At 40.4% G+C, this 21,594-nt stretch overlaps 3 protein-coding genes and 1 long non-coding RNA gene across 6 annotated transcripts in view; 2 read left to right on the top strand and 2 right to left on the bottom strand.

Annotated features, from left to right (window-relative positions):
* Positions 1–859: 859 nt before the first annotated feature.
* LOC306781606 lies at positions 860–5,042 on the bottom strand. Its single transcript, XR_013772217.1, has 4 exons — positions 4,925–5,042; positions 3,756–3,803; positions 1,650–1,709; positions 860–979 (listed from the first exon to the last, which is right to left on the bottom strand). It is a non-coding gene; the product is annotated as an uncharacterized lncRNA (long non-coding RNA).
* A 1,238-nt stretch (positions 5,043–6,280) lies between these two features.
* On the top strand, positions 6,281–7,814 carry dnajc28 (DnaJ (Hsp40) homolog, subfamily C, member 28; the record flags this gene model as incomplete). The annotated part of the gene is given in 3 exon segments (XM_079276028.1): positions 6,281–6,753; positions 6,755–7,295; positions 7,298–7,814. Coding segments are annotated over 3 exon segments (1,149 nt in total). The 3' UTR covers positions 7,433–7,814.
* A 1,542-nt stretch (positions 7,815–9,356) lies between these two features.
* LOC306782844 (sodium channel regulatory subunit beta-1) lies at positions 9,357–15,772 on the bottom strand. 2 transcript variants are annotated; one of them, XR_013772279.1, is made up of 7 exons: positions 15,412–15,772; positions 14,156–14,322; positions 13,321–13,555; positions 11,664–11,823; positions 11,004–11,057; positions 10,688–10,880; positions 9,357–9,472 (listed from the first exon to the last, which is right to left on the bottom strand). XR_013772279.1 is itself a non-coding variant. In XM_079276320.1 (6 exons), exons 1-5 carry the CDS (start codon positions 15,452–15,454, stop codon positions 11,012–11,014), a joined length of 651 nt encoding a protein of 216 aa, XP_079132446.1. In that variant the 5' UTR covers positions 15,455–15,772; the 3' UTR covers positions 9,969–10,880; positions 11,004–11,011. The 2 variants fall into 2 exon arrangements, 1 of the variants encoding a protein (XP_079132446.1); XM_079276320.1 differs by lacking the exon at positions 9,357–9,472 and having other exon boundaries at positions 9,969–10,880.
* Positions 15,773–19,807: 4,035 nt separating this feature from the next.
* Positions 19,808–21,594, top strand: part of gramd1a (GRAM domain containing 1A) — a 24,012-nt gene continuing 22,225 nt past the window's right edge. The window contains exon 1 of one of the 2 annotated variants that reach the window (XM_079274736.1): positions 19,808–20,097. In XM_079274736.1, the coding sequence (XP_079130862.1) occupies positions 19,982–20,097 (116 nt within the window). In that variant the 5' untranslated portion in view covers positions 19,808–19,981. The remainder of the gene's footprint in view (positions 20,098–21,594) is intronic. The other variant, XM_079274737.1, reaches the window with a different exon arrangement.

Below are 21,594 nucleotides of genomic sequence, written 5' to 3' on the forward strand. Positions count from 1 at the left end.
TTTTTATATTTAATATTATTACACCATCAGACCGCCATTACACTTTTCCTCTCGCGCACCCCCTAGAGGCAGCTCGCGCACCCCCAGGGGTGCGCGCACCCCACTTTGGGAATCCCTGGTTTACATGTAAAATGATGTGAATCATAGGCTCTGACTTTCAGACACCAGGTCAACTCAGTGGAACACTTCTGGGAGATTTTGGACTGAAGTTTAGGCAGCACTCTAAACCAACATCATCAAAACAGCAAATAAATGCACGTCATGTGGTAGGTGCTCATCTCTCCAGCACAGTTCCAGCTAATTTATGATGTTTTGCAAAATGCCGATTTTCAGTTATGCAGCAAAAGTAGTTTGAGAAGTTTCTATTGATGTTTTCTTGACTCTGTTTAAATTGTGACGTGTGTGAATGTGACTACAGCTGCTGTCCTTCATAAGGGAACACGCTGTAAACTGATCAGAGCTACGCTTTTTAGGCCGACAGGAGACGAGCAAATCACATTTTCTAGTGGAGGATTCCTTCAGGGATTTTAGAAATATTACACAAAGTTTGACTTGTATTCACAAAATATTTGTTATACATTCACTTAACACTTAAAATGAGATTCTCAATTGTATTTACTTATTGAGTCTCAAAAACTGACTGTATGAGAGGTTCCACCTGTGATCTCCACACTTCTTAAAATGCTTTACAGCACTAAGGATTTACTCACTGGCACTTCTGTTCCACTGAGCTCATGGATTAGATCTGGCTCATGTTTATTCAGGAATCTGTAGAACATCGCTTTTCCTTGACCTCCGCTGGATCCCAAAGGCCCACTAAAGAGCGCCGTCATCTTCTCCTGAGAGGTAGGCAGAGCCTTGATCTCATCATAACTATCTTGTTGGATGATGTTTTCGTGGAGGAGCTCATCCAAAAAGGGTGCAATGTTGCTCACTCTCTTGATCAGATTGACTTGATGTTTCTCCACAAAGTGCTCCCCTGAGGAAACAGTGAAAATACATTTCTTTAGAAGAGAAGTTTCATTACAAGATGCTTTAAAACTCCTACTTATATAATTCAAAGTGTAGATGACGGAGATTCTTCAAATGTAAGAATACAGACAATTTGCGACATGGATTTTTTAGGAAAAGGTATTAAGATTCTGTAACAGTGATTTCTATCGTTCAGTTTGTGTATTACATTCATTGAAGCATTTTAACTGCATGTGTGAAACACAAACATCACACATACAACTGTGTTTTAGAGCAATAGTGACTCAAGTGTTCATTTTGATGTTTCAATCTTTACATTTTTATGCAAATTGTAAATTTACAATTTTGGATTTAAACTACATCTGAAAGATACATTTTATATACATTTATGCCTCGCCACAATTAATGAGATGTTTCCTCCAAATGCCATTCTGTAAAGCTCTCACATCGTTTTGATTTGAATGACATTTTTTTAAATGCATTTAGATATTTAGCTTAGCTTAGCATAACATGTTAGTTGTTGAACTTCAGATGTGCTGGTAGATAGAGTTCTGTACTGAGCCAGACTAACTGTTAAATTAGGAGGTTTCATAGTCAGATTGTGTGTTTCTAGATAATCTGAGGAGTGACGATCACAGACAGCGTAAAAGGCATTGACTGAGAGGACATCACAGTACCTGTGCAGCCACCTTCTGCCATGGTATTTACACCAGTTGATCCATCTGAGGGTCTCGCAGCTGACACAAATTAATGGAAAATTTAAATGTCTTATTGATGGACCGGTTTAGTGTTTTTGCATGTATACTACTGTTTTAACATAAAAATACAAAAGAAATAAAATGCCTCCTTTCATGGTCTTCCAAAAAATAGAAGACTAATTTAGATTCCAACTTTTAATTTGTCCTCAACTTCATCTTCCTGGATTCAAAACTGATTTTTTTTAAGTGCCCTCATTGGTTGTCAGTTTAAAAAGACCTTAAGGCATCAGACATTACATTGTGTTAGTCCAGGGATTCCCAAAGTGGGGTGCGCGCACCCCTGGGGGTGCCCGAGCTGCCTCTAGGGGGTGCGCGAGAGGAAAAGTGTAATGGCGGTCTGATGGTGTAATAATATTAAATATAAAAAAAAAATGTAATTTTAATTTAAAAACTGTCAGGTGGGACATCTGAAGCTATCAGTCGTAAAAGAGGAGAGGGACAGAGAGAGAGAGAGAGGAATCGGAGGCGAGGGGAACGGAGAGGTGCGTTGGGGAGAGACCGGGAGAAGAAATCGAGCCAGAGTCAGAGGAAGATGAGACGGAGGAGACTGAAAGGAGGAAGGGATAGCACAGACAAATCGGGAGCACATCGGCCCATCGCGGAGTCAAGGTGAAAAAGAGGAAACGAGAGTGAGCATCAGACTGGGAAAAAAAGAGGAAATATGATGAAAAGTATCTGTGTCTGGGCTTCACTTGGATTGGCAACGCAGATTCCCCAAAGCCACAGTGCGTGGTGTGCAGTGAGGTTCTGGCTAACAGTCTGAAGCTCTTATTTACGTCGCCACCTGAACACCAAGCATGCCAGTGCAAGTCAAAAGCCCCTTACATTGTTTATATCGAAATTGGAGGAGTTACAAAACAGCCAAAAACAACTGCAGTCTCATTCATGTGTTGGGTCTATAAATGACGCACTACGGGCTTCATATCTGGGTACAGAATAGCGAGAAAGGGGCTACCGCACACAATCGGCGAAGACGTGAGCTCGCCAGCTGCCAGAGAGATGGTGGAATGTATGATTGGGGAGAAAGAAGCAAAAAAGTTGGACATGATCCCGGTGTCCAACAACACTGTGACGCACCGCATCGATGCTTTGTCCGAAGACATCCTGGCTGCATTAGTCGCTCATTAATTGTAAATGAAATGTGATAATCTGCCTCTGAGCCTGTGCGTGTGTGTTCGCATCCTTATTGCTCTTTAAAAGTGACGCCTTGTGTCACTGAAAGTTATTGAAACTTTGTTGCAGTGTTTCAGGGCGTTTTCACACCTTCAGTTCGTTTGCTTTGTTCTGATTCAGGGATTAATATGATACAATGTTGCAGTTGCCCCTTTGTTCGGTTTGTGTTCACACTGCAACATTTAACAGCGGACTAAATCTTGTAAACAAATGCCACGCGCGAGCAAACTGTTCTCTCATTGGTCCGATTCTTATGCGGCTATGAAGGCTTAAAAGGCTCTGTTGCTTCTTTTTTAATTTTTTTATTAAGGGGGGGGGGGGGGGGGGGGTGCGCGAACCCGGTCGGGATGTAGAAGGGGGTGCCCGGCCTAAAAAGTTTGGGAACCGCTTAGTCTGTCTCTCTAAATACTTCTCAACTTCACGAGCCTGTCTGTGGCACTCAGCCCCAAGCCTTTGTGTTCTTATTGGAGATGTAAATCAAATATATATTTTCATTTAAAAAAAGGCTAAAGAAGTCCTAAAACAGCTGGGCACTGTAGTTTTTTTTGCATACCTTAGTGAAACAGGAGTAAATATTGCATTTATTATTATTGCCTATTTTCAGCTGCAGAATTGGTGCATTACTGAATAAATAAAATCAAAGAACTGAACTGCTAATCTGCAAAATCTCTCCACTGTTTTGTTTTTGCAAAGTTTATACATTTTTAAGAACACTTTACTTTCTTCTACAGTGAATCTGGTTTGTTACCACATTTGTTCAATAAGTTGTACGTTCTTTTCTTTTATGTCGTAGACAACCTGAACTCGTGAGTAACAGTGAGGTGACTGTGTACATAACATCTGTGCACCTACCTTCTGCCATTGTGTTCACATCAGCTGCTGCTACTGAGGATGAAGTAGCTGTAAAAATAAAAAGGTACAATTAAGACTTCAGTACAATATATTGTTCTTAGACTTTGTGCATACCTCTGTCGTCTCATATCCATATAATAATAATAATAATAATAACTTTATTTACATGGCATCTTTAAAAACAGAGTATACGCCACACACTGGGAGGCTCAGTTAAATGATGAAGTCAAATGGTCAGCCCAAGAAAAAACAATCAATAAAAAAATGTCCATGAAGGAATTAATCAAGCTTAAACAGCTTATAAAGGCCTGTGCAAAAATAAGCTGCAAGAGAAGTGCAAAGCATAAAATGCCCATCACCTCGGGCCCAAACCCAAAGTTATTTATTTTCCAGTAATATTCTGCAGTCTATGGTAATAATACAGAGACAAGCAGCAAATCCTTAAATCAGACCATGTTTGGCATTTCTGCTTGATAAATGACTTAAACAATGATAATTGAAATACTTAACAATTTAATTTTCTATCTGCTTTTCAATTAACTAACAGATTATCTCCACTTTAAAGCTTAGGAAAAACATATGAAGAAATAGTTAGATAGTAGAATTAGTTATATCATTTTGCAATGAAAAGTGCATTTTCTAATATCTATATAATTTATTGACTAGATATACTAAACTATAAAGAGTATCCTAACAGTCCATCAGTGCTGAAAGAGGTACTCAGATCTTTAAATTAGGTAAAAATAGTAATACCATGGTAGAAAAACTTTTCCTAGTAAAAATACATGTACAAACAGTAAAAGTACTATTACAGGCTATTTCACTGCATTATAATTATTGATGCATTAATATGTACATCACGTTCATGTTGCAGCAGATAAAGGTAGAGGTAATGTTAACTACTACGTTGGGTGGCTTAAGTCATGATAATACACATTCATCTCTCTCGTTGTCTTTACCTTTATTCTAGGTTGTTTTATTAAAATGGATTGTCAGAGCAATTTAGATACTTGTGTTAGTTACTGTATCATTAGTATATTTAGTTATTAATTAGTTAAGATAACTGTGTTTTTCACACATTAGTGTCAACGTTTAAGGTCGACAGAAAGTTATTAAACCTATGAAAGTGAAAGTAAGAATAAAAGGTTGTTAAATGCTGTTTTACAAACCTTTTTAAAACAGCTTGTAGCTTCAGCTGTCAGAGTCCGTCCATTGTTATCTAATGGCTGCACATAATTATTCGTATAGTTGACAGGACTTTAGCAGAAGTCTGCTCCTCTCTCGTTTCCTCATTAACACGTTTCCTGTACTGCACCCCTTCGGGTCTACGGGGTCTACATGTCTGCAGTATCCAGAACGGAGCGATAGAGGGCGGTAGAACAACACAAATGCATAGAAATGCGACACGAAGAAGAAGAAGAAAGTCCCCGTATGTAACAACAACAAACCACACACACAGGTGACCTCCTGGTTGTCTTCAGGGTTTAAAGTTGTCGGTCATGTAACGTTAATTTGCCTCATTAATGTCCCGTAAACAGGCTTGTTTTCTTCAGTTGTCAGTGTTCATTTGTGTTTAATGTGTTCTGGATTAACGTTAGTTTAGTTCACCTCTAGTCGGTCCGTTACCCAGCTAGCAGCGACTCACCCATCAACGTTAAACTCAGTTGTTTTGCTCATGTAACGTTAGCAGGTATTAATGTGGATTTGTGTGACCCAACATGTAATCTCGAGCCTGTCGGAGATTACATGTATCCCAAAATGTGCATTTACTGTGATTTTTGTGTTATATTTATATTTCATAACCTACATGAATGTGATTACTGTTGACACTTCTCTTTATGCATTTATTTTTCTTTAAATTACTATTGGCAAATACATGTAATATACATTGTATTTGACCATGCAAAGCCCAATTTACATAAAACATGACAAATATCCTTTTTTTATTACTTATAGTAAATGGCATGTACTCACCTTCATCAAATGCATATAATCCCATTTTATGGAGAAATAAAATACGGATTACCGCTTCAGTAACAAATTTGGTTTTAATAAGGTCAAAAGAAAATTTTAAATATTTGAAGAAAACATTTTTTTTTTTAAATATATTTACACACACAGCTAAGAGGTCTGTGAGGCCCCGAGCAATGAGGATATAAAGTCAACAAAACACAAGTTAAGTGAGACTTCATTTTAAAATGTGGTAAATATTTATGAAAAAATAAACTACCAGCATTATAAATGTGTTAACAAGGAAATTCATGATCATGAAAAGGGAAATACACTGAGAGCCAAAATATAAAAGGGTGAAATGTGAATCCAAACCCAATTAACCCAGATTGCAAAACATCCATTTGTACTTCTATTCGGATATGTCATTTCTTCCAGACAAAAGATTTACTTTGTTATTTCCGTAAGATATCTCCCACCTGACAGAATGAGCTACCTTTCTTTGGACATCATTTGTATGACTGGTTGTCTTTTTTAAATAAGTTGCTTTTAAAATCCACAGGAGTGTGCCAGAAATGAGTTGCACTTTCCACCTCCTGGTTTCCCGCAGCGACTTCTACCGTGGCCGTTTTCTGCTCGTCCTGTCTCGAGGGTCCCTGTTGCTCAGAGCGCTCAGCTCCGTGCACCAGATCAGCCGCAGACTGCTAGAGAGCTACAGGCTTCTGCAACTGCCGGACAAGGGACAGAGCAGTCCTGTGCAGGTGAAATGGGCCTACTTGCGCCTCGCCAAAATCTATCACCCGGACTCGGGGGCTCCGACTGCAGATGCAACGCTGTTTGTGCAGGTTGAAGAGGCCTACCGTGCTGTGCTGGCACATCAGAGCAGGACCAAGCAACCTGATGGAGGGATGGACGTGGACGATGAGGATAAGTTAAGAGGTACAGCACTTCCACACAGACACTACCTCAACTACGAGGGTGTGGGTTCGGGCACGCCCAGCCAGCGTGAGCGTCAGTACCGGCAGATTCGTGTCGACCGGGCGTCCGAGCAGGGAGCACGAGAGGGCAGCCGCTGCAGAGGGGGCGCTGGTGGAACGGGACATCCGTCAGCGCAGCCGAAAGATCAAGATCACCCAGGCTGTGGAACGGCTCGTGGAGGACCTGATCCAGGAGTCCATGGCCCGAGGAGACTTCAGGAACCTGAGTGGAGCTGGAAAGCCCCTCAACAAGTTTGAGTACAATCCATACGCTGATCCTATGACCCACAACCTCAACCGCATCCTCATAGACAATGGTTACCAGCCATCCTGGGTCGTCACACAGCGCGACATCCGAGAGACCGCTGCTCTCATCCGAAATAGGTTACTGACGGGCAGGGCCAGGCTCGGTGACCCCATCACCCCCAAACAGCACAGCCAGTGGGAGCAGCTGTGTGCATCTGTAGAGGAGGAGTTGGTGAAACTCAACAAGACGGTGGACAATTACAACCTCATCGTACCGATGCTCAACATGCAAATGGTTCACTTCAGTCTGTCACGAGAGGTTGACCGCGCTGAGAAAGGAGCCCGCCAACGCAGACTGGAGCAGCAGAGAGAGAGAGAGAAGAGGAGAGGGAGACGAGGAAGGAGGAGAAGAAAAGAGACAACGCAGTAACTCAGCCGAAAAATACCAAACAAGGCCCGATGTCCTGGATGAAGAATTTGCTCAGATTGAAGCACAAACTCTAAATATTCGTGAACAGAAAATGATTTGAGATCAGCGGTTTATTTAAATTTTTTTAATTTCAAACAAACGTGACAGGCCATGGAGCAATACTTCAGACAGACTTGTTCACCCGCTTATTTCTGAAAATTCAGAATCAAAGTTGGAGACAAAGGTGCTGCTTTACCAGTTCTACTCTGTGTTCCTGCTGTTATTGTCCAGATAAGCAGGATTGTGAGCAGGTGTTCGGGGAAGAGCAGTTTTGGTGCAATCATGGTTGCGGGATGGTAAAGTGAGAGGAACTCCACGTGTTGACAAGGAAAGATTACAACATGAGACAATTTTACGATTTAGTTGTTTCTATGAAGTTCCTGGTCTGAAATCACAAACCTAACACTGTAAGATGAAGTTGCTGTGTGACATTAGAAGTAAAGTTAATCAAAATCCTTGTGTTCCAGAGTTTTACATCTTTGACTGCGGGAAATGTTTAAATGTCTCATTCTAGTCTGGCAGCGGCTCCAGTGTTGCAGGGTTGCAGATGACGACGGGCTCCTTGCTGCTGGCTCCGTTACCGGCAGCTTCCCTGTGCAGCGCCTGAGCCACGGCCCAGGACGGAGTCGACACCTTGGTCCAGTCGTGGGCGATGTACTGGTGGTACGGATCCTGAGAGCTCTCCAGCTTCTTGGAGCGAATGTAGCTGAACATGATGCCGAATGTGAAGAAGCTGAACATGCCAACCACCAGAAGGATGTACATCATGCCCTGAGACTCGCCGTGGGCCCTGGCTCCAGCCACGTGGTGCGCAGCCTGCTGGGTAGTGTAGTTCTGAGGCAGCTGTGGAGACAGTATTCTGCTGCTGTTGAGGCAGTGCTGCAGGAAGGAGAGCAGGAGCGACTGCAGCTCGGTGGTGTTGATGTGGGGCATGCCTGACCTCTGCTGGACGTTCAGCAAACTGCAACTGAGGAGGAAGAGGAGACCATACGAAAAAGATTGATAACCCCCCTACTTGATCTGTGCAGAAATGATTCTATATTTCACCATTGTGTTATTATTATTAAGTTAATATCTAAATGATTCCCCCTAACCGTCTCACAACAGCCCAAGAAGCAACAGACAAATAAGAAGATCGTGGTTTCTGAGTTGGAGATTATTGAATTCACAAGCTGCTAAAATGTTTTCTGTTTGAATCAACTTTGATAGAATGAGTGAGACAATGACCCACAACTCACAGTGATTTTAAATACAACCCATTTATCCTGAATTTATAATTATGTATTTAAGTGACACTTTGACATGTCGTCATGTGTCAAAATAAGATCTTGGAAACGTATTCTTTGACTCCTACCCAACAAACCTGAGCTTGAATGCCGGATAAGCACCTTTTCAGAGTTACTTGTGGTGCTAGGAGAGTGAAGGTGATGTGATATAGGCATTGTCTCCCACAAATTATGTGTACATCATTATTCAAGCTTCGTTCAGGAGAAAGAAAAGCCTACCTTTCAAGGATCTGGAATCAGTTGCTGCTGAGATGATCGATCACTTCAAGTCATGTATCTCCAGCAGGACTAGAAGAAGCTGGTCTCAAACTAGACCTCCAAAAGAAGCGATACCCCCCCCTTGTCTTGGTCATAATGTGCCCTCCTTCATGCTCGAGCTTTTACGTGGAAGAGATATGCAGCACGTTCAACTTGTCAACACTTTTAATGAAATGAGGAGGTCACAGGGCAAGGACAACAGCTCAGCGTAGTGAGGCTGTAGTGTAGCAGCTTTCGTGTGGATGACCATGTTTGGAGTTATCATATTGTTTTTACATCAGACCTGAAGTGTTTATCTGCTACGAGTCATGAAAATCAGTCGACAAATATGTCAAATTGGCTTTAATGTATTTATAAGACTGCCCACAAGTAATCAGGAACGAACAAATGTAAAGATTTACTTGAGATGGTTTTAATAGGTTTTTATAGTGTTAATACCCAGTTTGTGAAGAGTGCATGTGGTTGGTTGTATTGTCTGATGTTCAAACATGTTCACATCTTGCAGGGGGAGCAGGAGGTGCTGATGTCGGGCTGCAGAAGGAGAACAAAGCTGCATTCAGACCGGAGGTAGTTTGGACTGTCTGCAACACAGCTCAGCCTAGATTGAGTTACAATACAATCACCTCCAAATGTCCTTTAGCTCGCTGTGTGTGTGTGTGTGTGTGTGTGTGTGTGTGTGTGTGTGTGTGTGTGTGTGTGTGGCCTGAAACCTACAAAAAAGTGTTTTTTAAGATACAGATGTATGCAAGTGTATATACCATTACTCGGGCTCTCCACGGCCAAAGAAGTTCTTCACTTGTATGATTTAGATTTTTAGATTCTTGACGAATCAGTCAGAAAAACTCCACAAAGAAAGACACAAAAGCATCACTTCAAATCTTGTGTTTACCGTCAGATGTGCACATAAGTTTCTTGGAAATAAGTATTTAAAAAAATGACTGAAGAAATCTCAGGCGACTAATCTACTGATCACTAGGGTCAGCCCTAGTTTGTACTAGACACAGCAAAGTCAAGAACTCAAAACATCTTCAGACAAAGTATATTTTTAAAAACATATTACACAGAATTTGCACAAATAAACATGGCAGGCAACAGCCGGAAAAACAAATATAATCCTTCAACAGTGGAGCATGGTCAACGTTAACAACAATAAGGTCATTCATTTCTGCGTTTAAGACTTTACCTGCAGTAGTGCAGTGCAGTGGACAAAAAATGATTTCCAAAAACACTTTTTTTATTCAGATACATTTACAAACGTGGACCGACACAAACAAGGACAAATGGATAAGTGTAGTTTGACTAGAACAGTGTTTTTGATGCTGGTAATAAAGACATCCTGCTCACAGGTAGACATCAATGTATCCACTCTCTCTCACGTTATCATCTCAAGATATAAAGACTTATCAGATACCTGGAGGGTCATATTAATGACATTGAAGAACTCTCATTTGGAAATAAGACATCGGTCATAATTCAACACATAGAGGCCTTGTAATATATATTACTATATATATCTATTACTTGTAATTTTTGAATTATTGTAAAACATTGAAAAGGTGTTTGTTTTTTTGCCGTTTCTGTTGCGTAGTCAAATAAGGTGTGAGCGAGGAACTTAGTTGCTACAAAAGCTGCGTTAAACCCAGAATATTTACCCACCTCAGCCCAGTGAGCCACCAGTTTGCTTTAAGCCATTAAATTTAAAACTTTTACAAATCCACAAATATCAAACGTTCAATACTTTAATACCTGTTTCACTGACATCTAAAGGAGATCTGCTCATTGCCATCTCCTTCCATTTACACTTCATCCTACAGGTTGCATATGCGACTGAGCGAGACCAAGGCGCTCAAAGTCCACCTCTTATACTGTAATTGTGTCTTTGTTAGCAAGATCATGGTACTGTAATGAAGCTTGACTCCTGCAGAGATGATCATTTTACCTGTCGGATACAAAGTAAAAAAACAAAACAGTGAAGGCAAAAAGCATGCTTTCACATGCGTCATATTATCACATTTTCCTAAATCAGATGTTGTCCAGGCCAGTAAAGATAAATGTAACTCACCGGTGACGTCACTCTAGCTGCACCCCGTCACAGATGTCTTTTGATTCTAACAGCCTACAAAGAAAAAAGAAGAAGAAAAGGTGGATTATTTAGATGTGAGAAACGGCAGCGAGAACGTTTATCATGAAACATCATTGTAAAAAATATATACATACATTTTTGCTAAATCAAGCTGATGGTGGTGAAGACAATTTAAAAATGAACAATATTCATACAAAGTCAGGGTTGGGTCTTTGAAACTTTGAAATGTAGTCAGTAAGTGAATTGAAATTATGTCAATTTTCTTTGCAATTTGTAACATAATCTGTTGGATTACAACTTTTTAAAACTAATCTGAATACTTTTGGATAAATTCAAAATCAAACATATATTGCACCTTTAATGAAAATGAACGTATATTTTGAAGACGTAATCCAAAACGTAATCAAGTAATACTTGACAATGAAACTATAATCTGATTGTACATTTTGCTGATTATAGTTTCTTATTTTTGGTAATCTGATATGCAATCAGTTATGCCCAACCCTGTACACAGTATACTGTATTAAAACGTATGGCATCTATTAAGACCCCTGACCCCAGTGTATTGATTAAAGGCTTAACAATTGATCTGAAAGGAATCACCTTAGTAATACTTCACATTAAAGACAAATGACTCACTCTGCATGAGCCTTGAGAGCTTTACGGGCATCCCGAGCTTCGTGCTCCTCCGAAATCTTCTTGTAACAGTAGACCAGAACCACAACGAGCCACAGCTGCAGAACCACGATCAGCACGTACATCATAATCTCTGCGATCACCACTGTCGGCTCCCGATTGGCTGGGAAAGAGGAAGCAACAGTGAATAATTACAGAGGAAGCCTGTCCACCAGGTTTAATAGTGTGTCATGCATGGATCTTGAAGGGGTCAGCCAGCATTGCTTCAGGGAAGGAAAACATCAACTGGCAACCACCACGGCTAAATTAAGATGCTAATTGTTTGGAGCTGCAGTTCCTTAAATGGCCACTAGATGCTGACTGCAAAAAAATATTTTTATTCATTTAGTTATTCACCAGGGACAGTGCACATTAATCAACATTTCGGTTTTAGCCGAGTTAGCTAAAGAGCTCATTTCCGTATGTAGTCCCTGGGCAGGTTATTACTTGCTTGTGACCAGCTTGTAAAACAGTATGTCATGTTGGAAAAGATCATAACATGCACAAAGAGTTCGGCTGCCTCTGTTGTTGCTGAATTGTGTTTTTGATCATGTTTGCTTGCGTGGCAAATGTAGTAACTGCTTCTTGTTTGTCCCTCATCAACTCCATCCAGGCTCCCCGTTGTGCCTTCAGAAAACGAACCAAGAAGGCGACAAAATGAAAACCCAGATCCATTCGTCACAACAACCTTTCAGAAATCAAACAAATTCAATTTAGTTTTACATTCTTGATGTACAGAGGATAAATCCTTTGAATGACTAAATTGTTAAATTACTTTGGTGACTTTTCCTCGAGTGCCACCGTTTGGTCAAAAATGTTCATTTAGCCACAGAAATAGTTCAACATCTACACGACGGATTGGCCCAATTTTGTTTGGTTTTCATGTTCCCCAGAGGAGGAATCCTACAGAGTTAATACAATACAATTTGGTGCAGCTCGTTCATGATTGGTGCAGCTCGTTCATGATCTCTGTGAACAGTGTGCTAAATACCTGTTCAAACACAGACTTAACACACAATATATTTAGCTATTCAGGCTTTTAGAGGGTCTGGAGTGTCAATCAATGGGTCTTTGGAGGTCCCCTGACTTTTTATTCCACCATCAGGTCAACATTTAAATTTTCAATATCAACAATTTGTCTTTCTTTACAATGAGTTACGGCCTCACAGAGCTTCTAGTGGGGCTGTTGACTCTTCGTCCTTTTTGTAATCCTTTGGGAAGGATTCACATGCCCACACACAAATAGTAAAGGCCTGACTCTGATAAAGTACTGAGAAATTGTCCTTGACAAAACACTCTCCACTCTGTCTTTCCTTTTAGAAATGTCCTTCTCCTGAGAGATTGGCTGTTTGATAGAAGCAGTGGAATGAAATTGACCGTGGACCTTTTTCACCGGGCTATCATCTAATCTTACGCAGAAAGTCCTCTGGACCCACACACTGATTAATTGGTGTAACATTTGCAACTGAGAGGACAAGGACCCAAGGTCTTATATTTAGGTATTAAATGGTGGAATGACAAAATCGTCTCACCAGGAAAAAGGTCAATGCAGTTTTTAGAGCGATAATACATGGAGAAGAAAACTTACAGCTAGCCTTTTCACAGGTACACCCCACCTTACCTACAGCCACCACGTTGAGCTCCACCTCCTTCACCACAGCGACCAGCTGATCATACTGCCGCAGGAAGAGGGTGCGGTTGATTGTGCAGCGGTACGTCCCCGTGTCATTGAAGATGACTTTATGAATGTAGATGGCTCCTATCTGAATGTCCCTGGTTTTTGTCCCATGCCACTCCAGACGGTCGCTGAAATCTTCATGGAGGATTTCGGCACTGGGGTGGTCATAGTGGAAAATCTGAGTAATGGAAAAGAATGGATATTATTTCATGAATATTCCTGTAATTCAAGGAAGGCTTGAGGAGCATGCATACCCTCTACACTACTACAACTTCCTTTATACTGCATATGCCTACTGTAGTAATAGAGTAAATAAAATGGTGGACAATGTCCTAAAACAGAAGAACTACGACAAATATTGTATTAATGTGCGAGTAATAATATGGTATTTATTTGCTTCATTGAAAAAGTTAATTTAAAATGAACATATGTTTGCACATTTTATATATATATATATATATACAGTATATATAATTACAATATAATATATATTAACAAAGGGCTTACATCTGGAGTTCTTGTATTTAATGACCAGTTAACATCTGTCCAGTTTCCAAAGTTCACAGAGAGCTGACATATTACAAACGTAGAGAAGTACATGACAGACTTAAAAGTAATTAAAGCAAAAGGCCTAATAAAATGTACTTCCATCTTTGATCATACTTCATTGCACAGTTTCAGAGTCACACTAGACACCTTGATGGCAAAAGAGAGCCCTTTTAATTCTCAAACCTCAAACCAGATGTAAAAGCTCTCTCAAAACCTTTGGTGGACTCACATGCCTGAACTCCTCCTCTCCCAGCGGTTTGAAGTGCCAGTCCACGGTGCTCCGGGCAGACACCTCCTCTCTTCTCTTACAGGAGATGCAGCCCAGCAGGAAACCTTCTCCTGCCACGGCTTCAGTCAGGGAGTCCACCTCCGCACAGCCGCCATGGCACTGAGACACTAACGAGGGAGAGGAAGAAGAGATGAAGACACAGAAGTAGAAAGTTATGTAAAAACAAGAAGCAGAGGTAAAGGAGACAATGATGCAAGAGGGGGAGAAGTAAGAGATGACGGACATGCAAGTGTATTATTATAGTGACAACTTTTCAATCATCATAAACTTGATCTCCCTTGATAGGAGAATATGTTTAAGGAATAACTTCACAAAATTGTATATTTTTAACATAATGTAGTGAAAATATATTTTCTATTTATTTGTGTAGCACCTTTCTACGACAAAGCACAGGGAACAATTTGGAAGAAACGCGGCAATATAAAAATACATATTATTATGATTTAAATACGGTTAAATAAGATCGAAGATATAAATAAAACAAACAGGAAAATACATATTACAGTCTAGTTACAGTGATCAACATGAAAAGGTAGTCCACATTTTTTATTTAATTTATATTTAATTTGATATGAATGAACACTATATTTTTAGATTATTCATCAGCCCAAAAACAAATAAAGATTCCATGTCTCAGACTACAACAGCTTCCCATTTTGTCTGATGAAATCTGTCTCCTATGTTCAAGATTATTGCCTGAGAGTTTCATTGAACAGCAAAACAAATTTGTATTGAGGAACGTGTGAATTTGTCTCAGTCTCACTTCTTTAGTGCTTCACAAAAGGCAGGTTCAATGGAAATATCAATCAATTAGGAATATATGTGATTTATTTGAAAAAGAAATAAAGACAGATTCACTTATCTATTACTCATTTACGTTTTCATATGAGAGAGTTTTCACATTTAATTTACAGTGACTGCATTGCTTGAGATTTGACCGATCATGCTCAAACACAGGGTGTTCGAGACCTAAAACTGTTTTAATATAAATGCACTTTATAGTCTATTAATAGCCTCTGTTACAGTGACTAAAATATACCGGTAGCCCCTTTTAAAAAAAAAAGTATTTTATTTTATGAGAGAAAGCTCTGAGGACCCTGAAAAGAAAGAAACTTATGTAAAACACACAACTTCAACCACCAACATCAATACCTTCTCATAACTAAAGGTAAGGACATTCACGATTTTGGACTTACCAAAAAGATTGAAGACAACTAAAAGAGTGAAGAGGCAAATCATTTCTGCTGGAGCGACTTGTGGCCAGCTGTTGGACAAAATGTTGAACTTTCCTCGACATAAACCTGTGAAGACCTGGAGAAATATCTGTGGAGTTTGCGATCACATTACTGACATAATGCCTCCTGATCCCTGATTAATTCTGTGGTCTTCATGACAGTTCGCCCTTCATTCCAGTGTCAGTCCATTAGTTCAGCAATCTTGCATTTCACAAGGGCCAAAAACGACTGACAGCCTCGGAACACAGAAAATCTTTGCTGAATAAAAACCTTGAGTGTCCGTGTTTCTTTGCAGTAGTTTTAAGTCTCCCCTGCAGTCCCTTCTGACTTTAAGTCAGCTATAATTAGAGCGTGTGAACCCAGCAGAGTTGGAAGTTGTGAGTGTTGAAATCCTTCAGGAAACCTGAGATGTTGACACTTGATCCGTGACTACAGCTTGACCGTCTGAAGCCGGACTACAAACATGTTGATTTAGGTAAGTTCTCTCAGGGAAACTTTCCAGCATCCCCAAAAAAAAACGTCTGTGTTTTTCTTTTTTTAGTGGTGCTTTAACTTTGCGTGCCTTAATATTATCTTTACCAAAATGTATTCATACTTTTGTATTTGTCATTGAATAAAAAACAGAAGCAGCAGGTCCGGCATGCAAAATCGTCCCCCACAGGTTTTGTTAAACAAATCCTTTCAGACGAACACATGCAGGGCTTAAAGGGATAGCTATACCTAAGCTTTTTCTTTGTCTGTAAATGCGTTGATCTTCTGTCCCTGCCCACAGGTCAGAGGTCATGGTCAGCTAGAGAACCCTGCAGCAGAGATTCAGTTCTTCGCTCAAGGACACACAAGCAGAGAAGCGTTTGCTCCAGTGTTTCCAATGTTAGGTTGTTAGATTAGACGTGCATGTCCAGATGCAGTCACGGACGTGACGGATGTTGAGTTGTTTGCTGTCCAGGAACAATCTGATAAGTGGGATATTTTCTGTTTATCTTGTCTTGTCAAAGTGTGCTTGGGTTGTTTGAAAATTGACAGACTCTTTCCAGCCTTGCTTTCTGACCCACAGATCTCACCGGAAAAGATGCAAAATCTTAGTTTTTTGCTTAAATCTAAAGCTTCTTTCGTTTAAAAGACAGCAAATGCTCGGGATTGTGTACTGAACATTAAGCATGCGTAAACACATTCAATGTGTCCTGTGGTAACTTGTTTTGTGCTATGGAAACGATCGTGCTCATCTCCTATTAGACTTAAAGATTTGAAAATGTTCTCATCACGACAATTATACAAATACAAGCTTCATTTCATCGACTGTTTCTTTGTTTACTTCGTGCTCTGTAGCCAATACAATCATAGTCTGTTGTTATATGTGAATGTGCTGAACTGACAATTAACACTCTTTGTTATTCCTTCTTTATCAATCTTGTTTGGTGAATCACCAAACCATGAATTTGGTATCAGTAAATAAAAACAGATTTTCCTCTGCGGGGGCGGCTTCAAACTTTATGAATTCATTTGTATCAATAAATCATTCACTCATTTCATTTCCTTCTGGTTCGGTTACTAAAACCATAAAAGGTCTCATCTTGTAACTACACAGCCTCTCTTCTTATCAGTTTTGATATCTGCCATCGAAGGGTCTGACAGTCAGTCAATGCCAGTTTGCAAACAAGGCCCCTGAAGTCAAGGCTGATAAAACATTGACCGAAGGCCTCAACTTGCCTGCTGACTATGACAAAGAGATTGACGTGGTCAGTACAGTCAGCAGGTTGACGTGATGAGTTGTTAAGGGGGGGGTGATACCTTGTCACATGTCAGATCAAATTAAACATGGCCCCCTCTGAGGTCGTACAAACATAAAAAAGATGTACAGCGTACATGGGTATAAGCTGTGTTCCTGCCAGCCAGGCTGTGTTGATGTGCTTGTGTTGGCTGCGCTGGTGGCTCATGTGCTGTAACCAGATGACACAGTGAAGCACTTGATAAGGGTCCTTGCCTCTTTTAACCTTGTGGTAGCCTGCGAATGATAATGACAATAAAAAAATCAGCCGGATCAATCCTGAAAATGAACACGCGTGACCAAAAGAGGTTGAGAGAAAGACCTTGGATTGGCACACATACACGAAGGGGGGACACTTTAAGGAAATGTTGACATATGATAAGGTGTGCTGTGGATATAGGGGGGTGGGCTGCACCTTTGTGACCCCACACACATATACACACAGAGAGTGACACACCTCCTTTCTGGCTATGCTGGCAATGTTTCTTTATTTTTAGCACAGATCGAGTTTCCAGTCCCCCCGATTCAGCAGCCTGAGGTGCTCAGCAACACAACTCCCTGTATCCTGCAGCAGTTTCTCGCCCTCTTGGCTGCATGTGTAACACGGACGCTGGTTCTCCGAGACGGTGTCGATTGCAGGAGGCGGTCACACGGAGTGAGTAGACAGAGGATGCCTGGTGAACCTATGGAGAATTTGAAATTGCTAAGTCATTGTGATGCTCTGCCATCGATTTGAAAGGATCCAGAGGAAAACTGCTGGCTGAAAAGCAAAATTGACAGACAGGTAAAGGCAATTACATTACAACAATAGCATTTCAGGATATATGTTATTACTTAAATATAATTTATACCTTTAAAAATGTTGATGGTAACTCTGACTTTATTTCTATCAGGGCTGTACATTTCTCTGTTCAATAGCTTCTAAAGTTTAGTTGTTAAAATATGAGGATTTCTGCCATAATGTGTATTTCTTTTAAAAGTCTGGTACATTGAGTGCACAGCCTCTCAGCATTATGCAAATCAAACTGAAACAAGTGGTTACACAGGATGGCGTTTAAGCACCAGAATTTGATAAAGTTGAAGTCGTGCTTGCAGTACACTAAAACTGTTGGGTTCTTTTCAAAGATCTAGTCAAGATTTTGAAATAATTAGTCAATTAATCAATTAGCTGATTAACACAAATCTAAGCTGCGGCTTAGAAATAGATTTGTGTTCCTATGTGATAAAAAGCGGAATATCTTTGGGTTTTGGATTATTGGTCAGACAAAACAAGTAATTTGAAGATGTCACTTCGGGCATTTTTCATCATCAACACACATTATTTTAAATGGGAAAACATACTATTACTTTCTCGATAACTCTGGAAAATGAATTGAAAAATGTATCAATAATTAAAAGAATCAGCCTAAAATTGACCATGATCACTTTCACATTTTAGTTCATCTGTATAATCTATGGGTAGATTTAAACCCATTTGCACCAGTATGTTAAAATCTCAGAGTTCATCGGAAAAAGTCTTGTCAATGTATGTTCTTTTGTTTTCAGCTTCAGACAAGGTGAATTGTCATTGGCCCTGTTTACTGTATGTGTCCTGGAGGAGAGGATATCCAATCTCTTACAGGCTGCATCCTAACAATAATAGTCCATCACACCATATGAAGCGATGCTGCTGCAGGAGGCGAGGGGTGAGATGAATACGCTTATATGCCACACACACTATACCACACTGCCGTTTTGTTGCTCCTAAAAAAAAAGAGAATATCTGCTTTATAGGGACTCACAACTAAAGTTTTAAAGCAATTTAGTGAGGTAATGATGAGGCAAGTTATCAGGTTACAAATACCCCAATGACTGCACAGGACCGTGTTAGACACAAGGGGTCGCAATCGGTATGCCCATTGATTTCGGTCACATAACAGCTCCCGTCAAATAAACTCAGAAATTATGTTTAAACTGTTTATTATGTAGGTTACTGAGAAAACCCGTTGAGGTGACATCATGTTTATTGTATCAAAATTCGATTACTGGCATGGGACCGCTTCATGTGTATCTCTGTGACATGGACATGGACGATTTGTTTTAACTTAATCGGGAGGTTATAGTTGTTGAAGGATAAAACACATGTCCAATGGTGTGAGTTTGTTTGATGTCAACACACTGACTCGTCTTCTTCTTTCGCCACATCCTCTGGACAGTTATATTCCCGGACTGTACCATAAAGTTGGTTGGAGGGGTGGTCGTCTTCTTTTGCTGGTGGCTGTGTACATTTGATTACATAATAATGGCTTTACTTTCATATATTTTAAAATGCCATTATTTTAAAAGTCGGCGGATTTATGTATTATTCGAAATTCGTTGCAGGGTTAATGTTTTTTTTATTTAAATAAAGCTGATTATACCCCCCCATACGTACTAAGTTAATAAGCCGACTGATTGCCGTTCCTTTTCACTTTTCGACAAAAAAAGTATTGTGTTACTTTAAAACCAAGTTAGCATGCTGTTAATGTTAAGCTAACGGTGGTCGTTAGCTTTACATTTAGTTTGATAACAGTGTTTTATGTCGCAGTGGGTTTTAAAAGAGGAAATGGAAGTCGTCGGCGGAGTACTTTATGTGCTGGCAGTTAACGCCTGCTAGCCATCTTTAGTGAGCTGTCGGCCTTCGGAGGTCGGGGCTAACGTCCGCTACACTTTGGTTGTGTTTAGCGTTAGCTGGCTGAAGGCTAACCGTTAGCTGCAGCCGACAGATGCTTTTTTACGCAACAAAGAATGTTGATGTGTTCCTGTGAAAAAGTGGATTTTAACATTGCCTCCCGCACCGTCGCTCGGCTTCTTTTCGAGGCCGAGCAAGATAATCGAAATGGAGGAAACTCATCCAATGGGAGGTAGGAGAGCCAACTTCTGTCTCCACTGCTAAAAGTTGTTTATTTCTATGTGCCATATATAAATATATATATTAAACCCAGTTCTGCAAGCCTTTTGTCCTCGTGTGTTAATTAAACTGCACACAGTCCGTTGAACTGCGCAGGAAAACAGATATCAGTTGTTGCAGATCATTCACAGATCAACAACACTTTTGAATAGTAGACCCGATATCACAGGAACAGCTGTTCCTGAATACTTTCTTCACACGCTGCAACTTGTATTTGCTGGTGTTGTACCGTAGCGTCCCGCGTCTGAAATGTCTTTGGGTCAGTGTGAGATTGTGTGCGATAATACCTTCTTAACGTGGGCTGTGTTTTATGGCAAAAAAAGATAAGGCTTGTTTGTACCAAAGAGTAAAGACCATGCTGGGGGATTATGGTAGATTACTCTGGACAAACAAGTCGGTGCCAAGATTGGTCTTGTTCAAACAGATCACAGCAAATACTCTCAGGCGTGCTTGGGTCCTTGCCTTGGAAGTGTCTGCTTTGATGGCAAACAATGGCGTGACACACCCTCACCTCCCTTCCCTGTTGGAGGACGCATCTGCAGTGTGTTTACATAGTTATGGCCTTGACATAGTAGCAATTCGACCTTTTTATTGGCTGTATGAAATACGTATTTTCAAAAGGTGTTGTTCATGTCTGCTCCAGTGTTTGACAGTGGCTGTGGGATATTGTGTGGTTTGAAAACTCTGGCATTTTATATAGAGCACCTGCTTTTTTTTGCCACTGGTCTGATCTTTATGGGCTTTCCTTGCAGGGACGGGTTTAGATTTCTCTTGGTGATAAATGCCGTGGGATGGTGTCCTTTCCAACCAGTTTAGGCTGTTTCTGAGTTACGTGAAGGGAGAAAAGTTTGAAATATGGAGCTGAAGTAATTAAAATTCCCCAAACCTAGGTAAAAGAATACATGTAACACAACCTACCCCACCATAAATAAATACTATTGATCTGCCCTCTAAAGGGAAAAATATTTCATTACATACATCATCATATGATACCTCATATTCCCAGAACTATCAGAGCGTACAGTATCAAAGACTAGCCCTAGTCTTGCAGTCATTTGTTTCAGTTGGAAAGTTGGAAAAACAATTTATAGTTTGAGAATAGAAAAGAAAAGTAGTAGTCGAGTGTATGGTTGAATGCAAAGTTTCTGCTCTTGTCACTCCTCAGGTAGCTACTTCCCGACACAGATCTGTCTTTTGTCTGAGACTTCAACTCTTGCAAAGATGAGCATGGTTATGCAAATGCAAGCTTGAAGTCTGCCAAAGGGAGGAGAGGGGAGGAGTACCGAAGACAGACAGTGACACCGGACAGAGGAAGGGGTGAAGCCCGTAAGCTTGACACAGAAAAGGATGATAGAGCATTTTAGTCACTCTTCGGTCAGCATGCACAGAGTCTGGTCAACTGGAAGAGGATTGTCTAATGAACACAAAGACCTGTGACATTGTGGGACTA

This window comes from Melanostigma gelatinosum, assembly GCF_949748355.1.
Source record: "Melanostigma gelatinosum genome assembly, chromosome: 9".
Taxonomy (NCBI): Eukaryota; Metazoa; Chordata; class Actinopteri; order Perciformes; family Zoarcidae; genus Melanostigma; species Melanostigma gelatinosum.